We start from the raw sequence: 14,366 nt of genomic DNA, 5'->3' as shown, positions 1-14,366 counted from the left end.
TGTGGTGGCCCTCCAATAATGGTGCCTGTTATTCCAGGATAAGGGAAGGAGCTTTGCACTCTTATTTCAATGTTTTTCTTTTTAGCTTTGCCAATATGCCTCAAACAGAAAATGAGCCAGACTGCAGGTGTCAGTGATGAAGGTTCCGCATAGTGCTCTGCACCCAGGGTGCACAGGCCCTAGCCTTCAAGTGTGTGAGTGGGAATGGCCTAGAACAGAGCCCAGCTTGGATTGTTGTGTGTTTCCCTTCTCTGAGCCTGCTGCAGTTTTCTGTCAGCTCCGAACTGTGCACTTTTAGAGACTGATTTCTCCATTTACAATCCTCCACCTCTACCCCCATGAAAGAGAGAAACTCCCCTGGGCTTTTGGTCTTTCCTGACATGAAATACCACGTTCCACTACAAATATCAGACACAAGCGAAGGCTTTTCTCATGTGCAGAGAAGGATACCCATTCTGTTGTAACAGGGCTCAGAAGAGAAATGCCTGGTATCCCCCAGTTTTGCCAGGGCTTGCTGTACGTGGGCTCTCTTGCCTTTGAGGTGCTGTGGAAAGCAGCACAGAGATGGACTGTGTCAGGTGGGGGCTCAGAGGTCATGGGTGAGGTTTTCAGAGTGGTGCCAGGTGATTTAGCCATGCGTTCCCCCATGAATTTCTATTAGATTGGGACTAAATCCCCTGCCCTGCTTTGAAAACTTGAACCTGTAGTTATTTGTGGCAGGAACTCTTTCTTACTATATATTTGTACAGCACCTGGCCATCATGCTGTTCGGGGTCTTGGGGCACTAATGAAGTAAAAATAATAAATGAAAAGTAATTCAGTGCCCAAAAATGTGGTTTATGGATAAAAGTGGCACACCAGTTTTGTAGCTGGTTTCATATCAACTGTACTAAACACCCTGGAATTCAGAACTGCCTGGTGTCAGAGCTTTTGAATGCCAGTTGCTTCTCGGCTGATGAACCCAGATGAGGATGGCATGGGAAAACAGTAACATGTATGTTTTTGTATAAATGTTACTTTGTATAGAGACATCTGCTTTTTGTTCTGCATTGATGATTTCCTCCTGGCTCCTTTTGAAGCCTGCTGCTTTAATCAGTGGCTTGGTTTAATGTGCTGCTTTGAAAAGCAATCAAAATTAGCATTTGGTTTCTTCTCTCTTCAAGTTGTTTCTCTCTCTCTCTTTGCAGGTGTTGTATTGCAGAAAGCGACTCCCGGAACATCTCGCCTGTATGAACTCTTGAGCTGGCAAGGGATCTGAGAGGCTTATGAGGAGGTTCTGTCAGGCAAAAACAGTGCCTAGCAAAGATACCGAGGAGGAGGGAAAAGGAGAAGGGGGAGGGGGAGCGGAGCTGAGACTCTAGCAAACCATGGTAGGTAACTGTCTTCATTAATATGGCTGCATTAAAATTATTCTCCACACCTAGCCCGTTATGGAATCTGTTAAAACAAGAGTGGAAGGATTTTCTGACTCTGCTGCATTAAAGATGTCTCCACATGGTTTAAGCAAAGCAAATGGGCTTTGATCTATTGCTGGGGCTTTTTCTAGCCAGAGAATGGAGTCTTGTGAGCCTGCAGCACGTGAATTATTAAACACAAATGAAGGGGATGCTCATAAATAACCTTTTCTAATAAAACTGGCATTAGCAAGCTGTTGCAGAGTGTGGGTGACCTTGAACTGTGGATTGCATAACAAACTCTGACACTCCCCACCCACCCCTTCTCCACAAGATCAGATGTTGGCTCTCTATATATTTTAGTGTTAAAAATTAAAAGCCCGAGCTCTATGCGCATCTATTAATAGCATAGATATGATACATATGTAACCTGTGCCCATTGGGGCATATTTGATGACTAAGTGAGGAGTCACTTCCAGTCTGCCTGTTTGTATCTGTTACAAATTGCAAGAGTCAGAGATGCATTTAATTTGCAAAGCTGTGCGAATGTGAAGGGCTTGGAATGGTTAGTTTTTCTAAAATGCATTCAAGGAAGGGGGAAAAACCCACCCAATTAACGAATTCCTGAGAGCCAGCTGTTGAGTAATTTCAGCCTATTGGTTTTTTTAAGCCCTCTAAATATTGTTGCTGCAAGAGAGGGAGGAGTGAATAGGTGCAGCATAATATTTACAGTAAAGTACTGTATTCAGATTTGAGTAGATGATTGCTAATGAAATTTAAACAATAACCCAGCCAAACACAAATTCAGATTTTATCCTCTGTGGTGAGAAGAATGCTCTGGGGGAAAAAGGGACCTCCGGGCACAGATTGGACTTTAAATGGAAAGCTTGCTGGGTCCTATGAATTATTGACCCAGATTCTCTTGCTTAGTACTTATTTTGCCATTGACCGTTAGTGAGGTAATCATGTGTTTCTAATACACAAGTTACAGGCTTATCAGTTTACTACTGCTGGAGTATTTTCTATAATCCGTGTTCACAAGCAGGGAGATTTGGGGAGGAGGGGACATACTTTGGGTGGAGGTGAATTAACAAATCCATGTCACCGATTGACTGCCAAGCTGCAGCAGCCTTTACGTGTGTCTTTTCGTGTTTTGTAACTGAGGTGAGCAACAGCAGGGACCTTCGGGAATGGAATTCTAGCATGAGAGTCCTGGGAGGGGTGTAGGGGGAGCACTCCTTACCTGTGAACCAATGCTATTCTCCCTGAGCATGTACATTGCCTGTGGGATAGGAGAACTATGTGCAGATTCAGCAATGAGACTGCTTGGATCCATTACAGGCCCTGCTGTCTCTGAGCTCAGGCATGGTTACAAGCTGTGAAGTAGGGGGGGAAATTCCCCTTCACTGCAGGATAAATGCAGTTTATGGAAGAAGATTAGCAAGAGTGCACCAGTCAGCTGGGCGGCAGGGGAAGGCCCTGTGATCCATGTACTGGGAATATTTTTGATTCTCTCCTGTTCATAGGGAACAGAGTAAAAAGTTGCCTGATGCTGCATCAGATTGGTCTCTGAGCACCAGGGTTGCACGTGGCTGAAGGGGAAACACCTGGTAGATAGTGGCTGCCCATGCTAGTTCACTAACTTTTCAGATCATACATGTCTCGCCTGGATGGTATGGCAACTAGATGTCTCCAGTCACGTCACAGGTCTCTGTGCCACCTCACCCGACTGTGGAACTCCATGAGCCCTCCCTGCAAGCCCTTCTTCATTTGGGATCCTTTAACCCCTTGTTTTTTCCTATTTGATTATTTTAATCTTTCCTCACAAGCTAACCCTTCCCTTTCAGCCTCCTTCCTAGCCATTTTTCATGCTCTTTGCTGAATTCCCTCCTGTCTGACAGAATTTTCCTATTGACGTGTAGTTGCTCCAGACTCAGGTGCAATATGCCAGGCTTGGCAGCACCAAACTCGTAGAGCAAGAGGCTGCTGGGCACCCATGCCGTGGTGGGCTGCCTCTGGACCCAGCCCAGCGTGAGTAGAGAGCTGCTGGTCTTGAAGGCATGTCTAGCCAGGCAGAGTTGTTCTCCCAGATTGTCAAAGCCCTATACACAGTGCAGCTTCTCTCTGCCTCCTCCCCAGGACACCTCTCTTCCAAATTACCTGCCCCAGAACAAGACAATTTCCTGGCACTTCCTTGATGTGCATGGAGCCCTTGAATTTCCTCTTTGGAACCAAATCAGCTGACCCCCGGGAGCCACTCAGGGGCTGGGGTTCTGAACAAAGGGACAGAGTACCCCAGAATGCACTTCCTTCGTAGTTACTATTTACTGTTTGTATCTCGGTCACTAGGGGGGACCCCACCCAAGCTTAGGGCCTGTCTGTGCTAGGTGCTGCGTGGACACAGGCATGGGCACAGCCCTTGCCTAGAAAAACTTAGACAAAGAAGGGGAGGAGAAACCAGGCACAGAGGGAACGTGACTTTCCAAGGTTACACAGCAGGTCAGTGGCAGAGCCAGGAACAGAATCCAGGTTTCCTGCTCCTTCATTCATCCCCCTGCCTGCTAGACCTCCCTGGCTTTTTATGCTTCATCAGAACCATGGCTTTTTGTCCCCAGAGTGAAACTTTCTTGGTGAAGTTATGCAAGGCAAGCACCCAAAAATACCTTTATTAACCATTGCAGGTTGGATTAGCTAGGGCAGTGCTTGACTGGTATTATACCAGCCATTGCTGTCCATGGACACTTCTCATGCAGATAAGAGACTGCATAGTCCCTGTCCTCAGGAGCTTACAGTTGCTATTGGGTGAAGCTGATAAACAATATGGGGAATAGCAGAAGAGAATGAAAAGGCTAGTCATGGAGATATCTTTTGTAGAGTAAAGGAGATAAGAAAAATTTTTCCTCCTTGCATTTTGCTGGCTCTGGACCTGAGTTTTTCTGCCTGTAGTTTGGGAGCTGGTACAGAGAACATTACCACCTACATTCATGATGGGCAAGTCACAGGCATAACGTGCTGTTGCACTTTGCTACCAGTTTATGCCGTTTTTTTTTTTTGTTTTTTTTTCAGTGTTTCACATTTGATCGGCTTGGTCTCTCTACTTCAGGCAGAGAAGAGAGATAAGTTCCGCCATGATTCTAGACCTTTGTTATCCTAAAATACTCCCACGTCTATGCTGGGGAGGATTCCCTTGCAAATAATGCCTTTCTCTTGATAAGACAATAACTCTTCTTTTTTTCCCTATTCTTTCCTGCCTCTGTAACAGAGATCTATCCGATCTTTTGCTAATGATGACCGCCATGTTATGGTGAAACATTCAACCATTTATCCATCTCCAGAGGAACTTGAAGCTGTCCAGAACATGGTATCAACAGTCGAATGTGCCCTTAAACATGTCTCCGATTGGATGGATGAAATGAACAAGTCTGTGAAAATCGAGGGAGACGGGGAAGCAAAAGAGGAAGCTGCAGAAAGTAATGCCAAGTGAGTTAGTTAAGCCTCATAATGAGCTACTGTACTACTCTGAATGGATTTCTCTCCTGCTAAATAAGGGCCACAGTGTTCTTTGGCTTTGCTGGTTATGAATATTCACAGCAGGAAGTAGATGTGTCTGGACTCCTTCTGAGATGCGAGCACATTGCGTGAGTGCAGGGAATGAGTAATGAATAGGAACCTGGTCAGGAGCTGTTCTCACTTTTCAGATGAAATGTTTTTAACTTGCAGTTAACAAATATAAGAAACAAACGCATCTCCCTATAACTCTCAAATCTAAATCCACAAACGTGTGGCGTCAGAGCTGTTTCGGTTTAATGGGCAAAAATGGATTTATAAATGTGTATTGTGTATTCAACAGGCTGACTGCTCCAAAGGAGCCATTACTGTACATCGTGTCATTCTGTACTGCATAAAACATCTGTCGCTGCACATCTCTCTATTCCTTGACATGGTGCCAATTTTGCTCTTGTAGTTTAACTCCAACAGTTTAGGAAACAGCTGGAACAACTGGCCCCTTCTCAGGTTTTTATGGATAAAAGATCTCTAACTCAGGCATTCTTGGCTCTCTAGTGCTGTACAGATAACTTAGCTTCACCCTCTGAGCCAGGTTAGTATTATGGCCAGTTTAGAGATGAGGGAACTGAGGCACAGAGAGGCTGATTTATCTAGAGCCACATAGCAAATCAGTGGCAGGACCCAGAGGACCTGACTTCCAGTCCTGTGCGCTCATCAGACCATACTTCCTCCAGTATAATGACCTTCTTGAGACATAATCTGATTGGATCATTAATATAACATGGTCTGAGAGCCGGCTCCTGGATTTTACCTCTAACTTTCCTTGCTACAAGTGGTGGATTATTAATGTGGGTTTCTGCTGGGTGAGTTTTGCACAGCGAGTTCCAATCTGGTTTTAAGATGGGTGTGGAAAGGTCTCTATGATCCATGCTGATCTCCTACATTATCTGAAATCTCTTATTGTAACAGAAGGTCTCTTGTGATTTTTGGAGTCACAGGTAAATATATTGGGTAGTGCCCACAGGGTCCAGTGCTAGTACCTAACACTAAATAATATACTTTGATGTCCAAATTCTGCTACCTGCCCTTGTGGTGAATATCACTTTACTCTGTCAGTAATCTCATTGAAATCCAGGAGGACTGATTCTGGAGTAAGGTACTTCCCAGTCTGAAGTGAAGGTGGCAGACATTCGGCTCTGAGTCAGCAAGACCATATCCTTAAGTGCTGCTGTATTCGTCTATCTGGGCTGAAGATTTCATTTACTGGTTCAGTGTGAAGGAAGCAGTGATTACCAATCTGTCATAAAAATTACCATAACGAACCCTGATGTCAGGGCCGGTGCAACCCATTAGGTGACCTAGGCGGTCACTTAGGGCGCCTACATTTGGGGAGCGGTGGCCAGATCTTCGGCCGCCCTGGTCATCGTCGGTATTGCGGGGGCGGGACCTTCCGCCACCTAGGGCACCAAAAAAGCTGGTGGTGCTCCTGCCTCATGTGCATTGGCAAATCCTAAATCTGACCATTCTCTATCGTGCTGATAACAGTAACATAGTCTTTAGTTATTTCCAAAAAGTGTCAGTATAAGAGTTAGGGAACTGGGAAACAAAGCTCTGTTTTTCCTACTAGCTGGACATGCTCCAGTTTAGAAACAAGAAATGTTCCATATTAGTTGAGGAAAGTTCTGTATGTGAGAGCTCCCACGATCTGCTTAAAAATCCCAAAAAATATGTTGAAATGGTAGAAAGTCTCTCATACACCAACATCGCTAGTCGAAAGTTTCTCCTTTGTCTGGATTTGCTTGATTCTGTCCTATGCATATTTCAGGGGCTTAGGGTCTCTGGGAAGAAATCTGCTTACTCAGAGTGAAGTTTCAGAGAGAAACCCTGCTAATGGGCACCATATAAACAGACTACAGTGAGCTAACTGAGATGCACTCACCAGTAGGCAGGTCAGCGCATAATGTTCTGGGCAAAGCAAACACCCTACAAGTGGGCCTGCAGTTTAGTTGTCTGTTTTCCGAGCACCCTCTTTTGACTAATAAATATTTTTCAGATCCTATTTCTGATCTTCTCAACATTCTTGTGCTTAGCCTGAGCAGCTAGGTGTCGCTTTTTAGTGTGAAATGTATGTGGAGAATAGAAATGGCAAAATACTTAAATTTCATGACTTTTACACAAATTAAGTGATAAACTGGTTTAAAGGAGTGGGTTTGTGTAGACTCCAGGGAGTAATAGCAGCAGATTGACAGGCTACTTCCCTGGAGATGGGCAGTTAAGCTGTGTCATCTTCTGTGGAAGATAATTAACATCAGTTTTCTGCTGAGCGGTGGACTTCCTTGATTTCTCTGACTCTTCAGGTGGGATGCAGTGCACGTTGTGTCGGTAATTTCCAAGTGTTGTTGTTGGCAGCATTTTACTTTTCTTTCTGTCATGGATAAAATAAGTGCAGAATTTTTTTTTTTTAATGGATTTGGTGAGAGTCTTGGCTTGTATTAAGTGCTGTTGGCATAATCAAACAGCCTGACTTTACTTTCATGATTTTTATGTGCAGGATGTTTTATGTTCTTGCTGAGTTCTAAATTTAGAGTGCATTTTTATAAGTGCCCAGGTCTCCTCTCTAATAAATCTCCTGACTATAGATGCTCTGACAAAAAGTCAGGAGGTTGGAGAATAGAAGGTGTCAGGTGTCAAAGCAGAGACATGGAGGGATTTGGGCTATTTCTCCTCCTTCCCCCTCTCTCCAGCTGGTTTTTATAAAGCAAAAAGTCGAGAGCACTTTCTGTAGAATTTTGTATCAAAGCCAGCCTCTTAAACAGATCAACAAGTGTTGCCTGCTGGCCTTAAAGGGATGGAGAATTTACATCCATCTGTGCTCCTGCAGAGGAGGGAACGTGGTGACTGGAAGAATTCTTACAAGCAGCAAAGCAGGACAAAACTGTGGTGGAAACTAGGGCAAAGAATAATCCAGGCTGCTAGCTGCGTGAATCTCCCCTTCTAGCTGTGACTGGTGCCATTTCTCCTTCACACCGCCTGCCTCCAGCCAACTGACATGGTGACTAGCCGGCTGCCAGCACTAGCTCTGGGTGGGGGAAATGTGGGCATGTCAGGACAGTTGGGCTTGCCTGAATGCCTTTCCTTTACAGTAAAGAAATCTCAGCTGCAGCAGGTCTCCTTTCCACCAGTCTGGGCACAAGAATCCAGGGGTAGCTCTGAAACCCACCCTTTAGCCAGGGTTTAACAAACTGACATAACGCTGGCTCTGGGACTACTTGGCCAAATTTAGCAGATTGCAGCTGGGAGAAGGTTACGCTAAAACAAGCAACCTGATTATTATTCATTGTAAACATTTACAGGGCAGTTTGCATCTTCAGCATGCTGTGCAAAACATTACCAAACGGTTCCTCCCGCTCCAGAGAGAAAGGCAGGTGTTTGCCCTGTCATCTCGTATTAAACGAATGCTGTCCGGGCAGCTTAGGCTTTGTGAAAACAAACAGCCTAGCAGCATTAAAAATGTTTCTGTGAACTTTGAAACTCATCAGAGGAAATACTTTTTTTTAGTATGTGGAGGATTATTTTAGAAATTTCCATGCAGGTCGACAAGGATAAAAGAAACAATTGAAGCTAAACCCACCACACCTTGCAAAATAGTAAGTTGGTCACTCACAAACCATTTTAAAAAGAATTATGCTTCCCTGCCAGATTAGCAGCCAAATGTTGCAGCATCTGGTTAATTTTCTAGAACCAGCAAGTGAAAGGGATTTACAACATGAGTGGCATGGTCTAATGACTGGGGACCTGCAGTGGGAGTCAGGAGACCTGCGCTTTATCCCCAGCTCTGCCACTGACCACCTGGTCTGACCTTGAGAGTGTCACTTTCCTTTCTCTACCTCCTTCCTTCCCACTCTGTCTCTGCTGTTTAGGTAATAGGAGACAGTCCTTGTCCATCCCTTTCAAGTATACCCAGTTGTGCCCGTGTACATGAAGGTAGACGTATGAGAGGGGCTCAGGGTGCACTATATGATCATGGATCTCAGAGCGTGTCTGATCAGATCCTATCCCAGTGTGTGATGTTCAGGTGCCACTAGCTGCTCTGCTGCCTCTATAGCTGAGGCTGTTTTCACCACTCCAATGCTTACAGCCCTTCCCAGGGGGTGTGGAGCACAGTGATCTGCCACTAGCTAGTGCTGCAGCGTCCAAGAGGCATCTCTCATGAGTGCCTGCGTGTGAATGGCAGTAGGTGTGAGTGCTGCTCTTCTGTTTCCCGTGGATTCCTGATGGTCTGTGCACTCTTGGGCTGCTCAATTGCCTGTTGTCAACACTCAAAGCTGAAGTGTCGTTTATCTTGCTTTGAAACCTATGACATTTACTGTGGCTCTTGAGTCCCTTGAGAAAACCAGGAGAACATTTACGTCTGATTCCCTAGCCTCTGATTCTTCTGGCTTACAGTGGTGAGAATTTTTGAAGGGCTCCTACAGGGCAGATTGTTTGAAATGAGGAGCCTTCCTGAAGTATCTAGCGTTTGCAGTATTCACAAAGCTACAGAAATGGTTTGCACAATATTTTGAAGTTACAAGCTTCAAAAAATACATATAAAAGAATGTGTAGGCCCCAACTGTTGGGCGTGCCGGGGCCCTTAGGAGCATAAGTCTTGTTGAAAGACAGTGGGGTTTAGGCTCATAAGTGTCCAAGTCACTTCTGAAAATGGGTCATAGGCTTCTAAGAGCTGTTCTGAAAACTTGACTCCAGGCTCAGGTGCGCTCTTCTTCTCCTGCAGTTAAGCAGTGAACTGCTTGGAGCATCATAACTTAATCCAAAGCTTTGATTCACAACTCTGCGACTACAGAAGCGTTCCATGCATGTTCACATTCGTTTCCATCATTTTCCTATTGGCTACTTGCAGAAAAGCAGTCAGTGCTTTTCACGAGCCTGACACTGATGCGTTGCAGAAATGCTGGAATTGTTTCCATCTGTCTCTGTTCCCTTGCTACAATAGGGGGGTGGCGGCGGCAGTGGGTTAAGTGTGAAAATATCACTGTACTTATTCAGACATGTTTCATTTCCAGGGATCAAGGTGGTCGGACCTTATGTGGTGTGATGAGAATTGGTTTGGTTGCAAAGGGCTTGCTGATAAAGGATGACATGGATTTGGAGCTGGTTCTCATGTGCAAAGAAAAACCCACGAAGACCTTGTTATATACAGTCAAAGACAATCTCCCAATCCAAATTCAGGTAAGTTAATTCAGGTAGTCCTCCAGCTCTGACTGATAGCACTGCAAAACATAGTCAGCTAAAAGTTGCACTGGGTAAAAGCTGAAATTAATTTGATACCAAGAAAAATACAAGTAGTCAAGGTACAGAGAGCAAAGACTGCACTTAGAATCTAGGACAGTGGCTAGAGCTTGTGAGACCTTAACCTGATGGGTAGAAAGGCTATCCTCAAAGCCTTCCCTCATCCTTGTTCCTGACATCAGGCCTGCTATGCCCTCCAGCTAACCTTCCTATTGGAGAATTCACCCATCTGGACTCTCCCTGCTCTCACTCCTAACACAGAAACTAAATGGGGTCTTAGATCTTCCTTCTCCTGAGCGTGTCAACATGGCTCACTCTGCCCAGTGTGTTATCAGTGTGGTGAACTTCCCCATCACAGAGCTGAGGGACAAAGCTTCTGTATTCAGTCTAAACTCCTCGGTGATTCTGAAGTGACAATAGGTAAGGTTAAGAGTTTGCCATGGTTATTTTTAGTAAAAGTCACCAATGGGTGTGGGCAATAAACAGAAATTTACGGGAGCCTGTAACCTGTCTGTGACTTGACTAAAAATAACTTGTGGGGCAGGGCTGATGGGGAAGGAATGACAGCTGGAAGCCCCCCTCCCCAGCCACCACAGGGGGCGGGCATACAGTCCTGACTCTGACCCCAGCTGCAGCTACAGGGGCGATTGGGGAGCACGGGGGATGCACGAGGAACGCACTGCCCCAGCCACAGTCATGGGAGTGGGCAGCATGCAGCCCCAGCTTCGGTTTCAGCTGCGGGGAGGAGATGCACAGCTCTGGCTCCAGCCCCAGCTTCAGCTGCTGACAGCTGAAACCAAAGAAGTCACGGAGGTCTGGTAAAGTGATGGAATCCTAAATTGTACCCTTAACAAGAGACCATTCTGAGTGGTCCGTGGTCCTGGGTCACGATAAACCCTTGATATGTACTTGGTTTTAATTTGTACCTTTTTGTTTTGGTGTGTAAAAAAGCATCCTGTGAACAGATGCAGCCAGCACCACCTCTTATTAAGGGAGCCCAGGGTTATAGCTTCCTTTGACACACCCCTGGTCCTGAATAATTAGTCCAGCCTGAAGCTCATGACATGCGCTATTGCCTAGAGACTGTGCCTCAACAAATACCCCTTGCAAGTAGCTCTTTCTAAACTAGGTGATGAAACTCATTCTCCCTCCTTCCTGGTTTGCCTTCTTGTCTCATGTTTATTTCCACATACAGCGTATACATTTTGACCATTCTTGGAGCTATACTTCCATTGTTTGTTTGCACACAAGTGTTCAGGTTATATGGAGGCCAAGTCCTGCTCTGCATACACAGTCATCTCCATAGCTGGGGCTGGTGGGGCCGTGTAGGGTAGTGGAGAGGGTATGTTGCTTGTCTGTAACAGTTTTTTCTGGAGGAAATAAGTGCCCTAGATTTATCCCCCTATTTGTAAAGACGTGGTGATTAGAAAGGGTAACTCTTACGTGCGCTCTGTGGTTACAGTTCTCTATGCTGGTCCATGTGGATGGACCCCATCTCCTACAGAGTCCCATTGAAGCTAGTCGGGCTCCATGCAGGTGCCGAGGTCTCGTCCGGGCTGGTAGGACTGGAGCCATTTATTTGCTTGCATCTGCTGCCAATTGTCAGGATGGTAGTAGACTGCCAGGGGTTTTGCATTTAGGGGCAGCATTGCTGAGAGTTAGATCCTGTGAGAGCTACAATTGCTGGCAAGTAATTCACCTGTGGGCAGCTTTAAAAGATGACTGATGACTGTCTGCACAATGAGTTGGACGTTGTAGTGCATTTATGCTGCCACCATTTAGCATTTTTCTGGTGAACAGTTGTTTACATTGTTAAAAATTATTTACAACTTATCAACTCTTAGCTATGAGTGGAGGGGCAGCCTGGCAGAACCTGTGTATTATAGCATTGCAAGTTCAGGGGTTATCTGCAAGGGGCAAATGTTTCTTTAGGAGATGCTGCCTTTACCATGGTTGATTGGGGATTTTTGAAAATGTTTTTGATGCCTTTCAGAAGCTTACAGAAGAGAAGTACCACGTGGAGCAATGTGTGAATGAGGCAGCTATTATTATTCATAACACAAAGGAGCCCACCCTAACACTGAAGGTGATACTTACATCTCCTCTCATTCGTGAGGAAACGGAGAAGGACGGAGGTATATAGAGAGAGTCGTTTTTCTGCTTCCCTCAGAATTTTCTCCGAAAGGCTTTCTGTAGCACAGGGTTAGTTAGGGAGTGAGGTCTCATTTTTATTGTATACTGTGTGTCATTACTAGCTTGGCTCACCTTGATAGGTTACAATGATTTTTCTTTAAACAGTCAGCAACCATTTAATTTTCACGTAAATATATGTAAAATTCCATTTGCTGTGCAGAGACAGCATTATTATAGCCTTGACTCAGACACCAATTAGATCTTGTCTGAAAGAAAGCAGAACTAGTTATTAGTTAATAATTAAGCAGTGCCTGCACAGTTGTGTTTTTAAATTAAATCAGTCAAATTGGACTGGTTCATAAAATTATTCCTATTGTATGAAACTGCTCTCTTAAAATGCAGTTCCTACAAAGCTGTCTCTCTTTCTGGCATACAGATTTTGCTCATTATTGATGTGTATGTGTGTTTCTATCTTTAAGGTAAGAACTTCCTAACTAGGATACAGTTGAAGTTAAAGCTAAAATACTGCACTGCACTTCTGAAGTTAATGTTGTGCCTACTGTCCTGAATGTAAAAATATATTTGGAAAATTATGCATCCTAATTCCTCCCCATCCATTCTTCCCTCTCTACTGGGGACTTGCAACTTAGCCACAAGAAACTCTTAAGAAGCACTGACTCTTAACGTCTGCGAGATTGGAAAGAAACCAAGCGTAACACACCGAGCGAATGCAGCCGTGTTTTATTTTATTGTAATCTTCTTGTCAATAATTTCTGCTTCCGCTTCCCAAACCTATGCTTAGAAACTTTCCACTGGATGATGTCAGACCTTTGACCAACTGGCCACTCTCTGTCATGACAACTGAGGCAGCTGGGCCCACGTGGGCTAGGGAACTCCCTGTTGCTCTTTTCCCATTCCTAGACTTGCCACAAGTCCCTTTGCTTATTCCCCCTTCCCACATGAAATACCAATACACTGAGAAATGTTGGTCAGTTTCTCTTCGTTTTATGGGGAGCAGGCAGGAAGGATTGATTTTCAAGTGAAATACAGCACTTAGGCAGCAGTTAAAAGTGCAAGAATCTTGCAATAGAGATGAATAGCAAAGATTCATTAATAAAAATGTCCCAGAATTCCCAAATCACTAATGGGGCTCTTGTGCAAAAACACAGTTGTTTTTCTTTAAGACAAAAGCTAGATATTTGCAGACTACTGCACATTTTCTTCAACTTCTTGGCAAGTGCTGAGTTGAGGTTTGTTTCCACTGCAACAGATACACACTCGTGAGACTGAGCACAAAAATTTATGGGAAGGTATTTTTAACATCACGATGTGCATGCAGTTTTGCACAAATGTTTCTTCCTGTGTGATCCCTTTTAGGAGGGGATAGTGCCTTCATCTGCTGGAATAGAAACTTGGACTTCATTAATTTGGGACTCGTCTGCTAAGCTGAATGAGGACATTCATTTTCATGCTTTCTTGTTTTACTATATTTGTTGTTTTGTTACTGATTTAGGATATTAAAATATTTTTCCAAACTTTGTTCCAAAACTTTGGAGTTCGGCTCTTGATTATAAAGATCATCTCTGCAAATTTGTGATAGTGCTAGTAATAAGAGCTGTTGTTAGATCCACCCCACCATAAAACTGATGATTGTAAACTGGTTAACACACCTCGTTCTGAAGTCCAGATTCTTTTGTAGTTGGCTTCAGTTTCTGTGAAGTTCACTCCCTAGTTTATCTGAACAAAGAAAACTTGTAATATTCCCCTTCATAAGTTAATCAAACATTTTTTTCTTATTGTATTAAGTAACCAGCTAGATGGGGAAAAGAGAATTTTTCAGCTGTCTACAACCACCTCTAGTCACTTTGAGCCATTTTAGATTTACTAAGTGAATAAAGTTTCAAATCTAATATCAAGGGGAAATATGTAGAAAAAAGATTCAGGAAAAATAATTTAATATAAAGGGAAAATATTGCAACCCTTGTTTTGATTTCATGTGTCATTTTAAAAACTATTCCTCGCTTTTCTTATTTACTTTTTTCT

General features: G+C 44.2%; 1 protein-coding gene across 2 annotated transcripts in view; it reads left to right on the top strand.

Annotated features, from left to right (window-relative positions):
* Positions 1–14,366, top strand: part of STRBP (spermatid perinuclear RNA binding protein) — an 89,710-nt gene that overhangs the window by 47,916 nt on the left and 27,428 nt on the right. For both annotated transcript variants that reach the window (XM_032767679.2, XM_075060636.1), the window contains 4 exons: positions 1,188–1,370; positions 4,657–4,874; positions 9,965–10,130; positions 12,184–12,325. In XM_032767679.2, the coding sequence (XP_032623570.1) occupies positions 1,368–1,370; positions 4,657–4,874; positions 9,965–10,130; positions 12,184–12,325 (529 nt within the window). In that variant the 5' untranslated portion in view covers positions 1,188–1,367. The remainder of the gene's footprint in view (positions 1–1,187; positions 1,371–4,656; positions 4,875–9,964; positions 10,131–12,183; positions 12,326–14,366) is intronic.

This window comes from Chelonoidis abingdonii, chromosome 24, assembly GCF_003597395.2.
Source record: "Chelonoidis abingdonii isolate Lonesome George chromosome 24, CheloAbing_2.0, whole genome shotgun sequence".
Lineage (NCBI taxonomy): Eukaryota > Metazoa > Chordata > Testudines > Testudinidae > Chelonoidis > Chelonoidis abingdonii.
The sequence above is the reverse complement of the archived record's forward strand: the minus strand, read 5'-3'. Positions and strand labels throughout refer to the sequence as shown.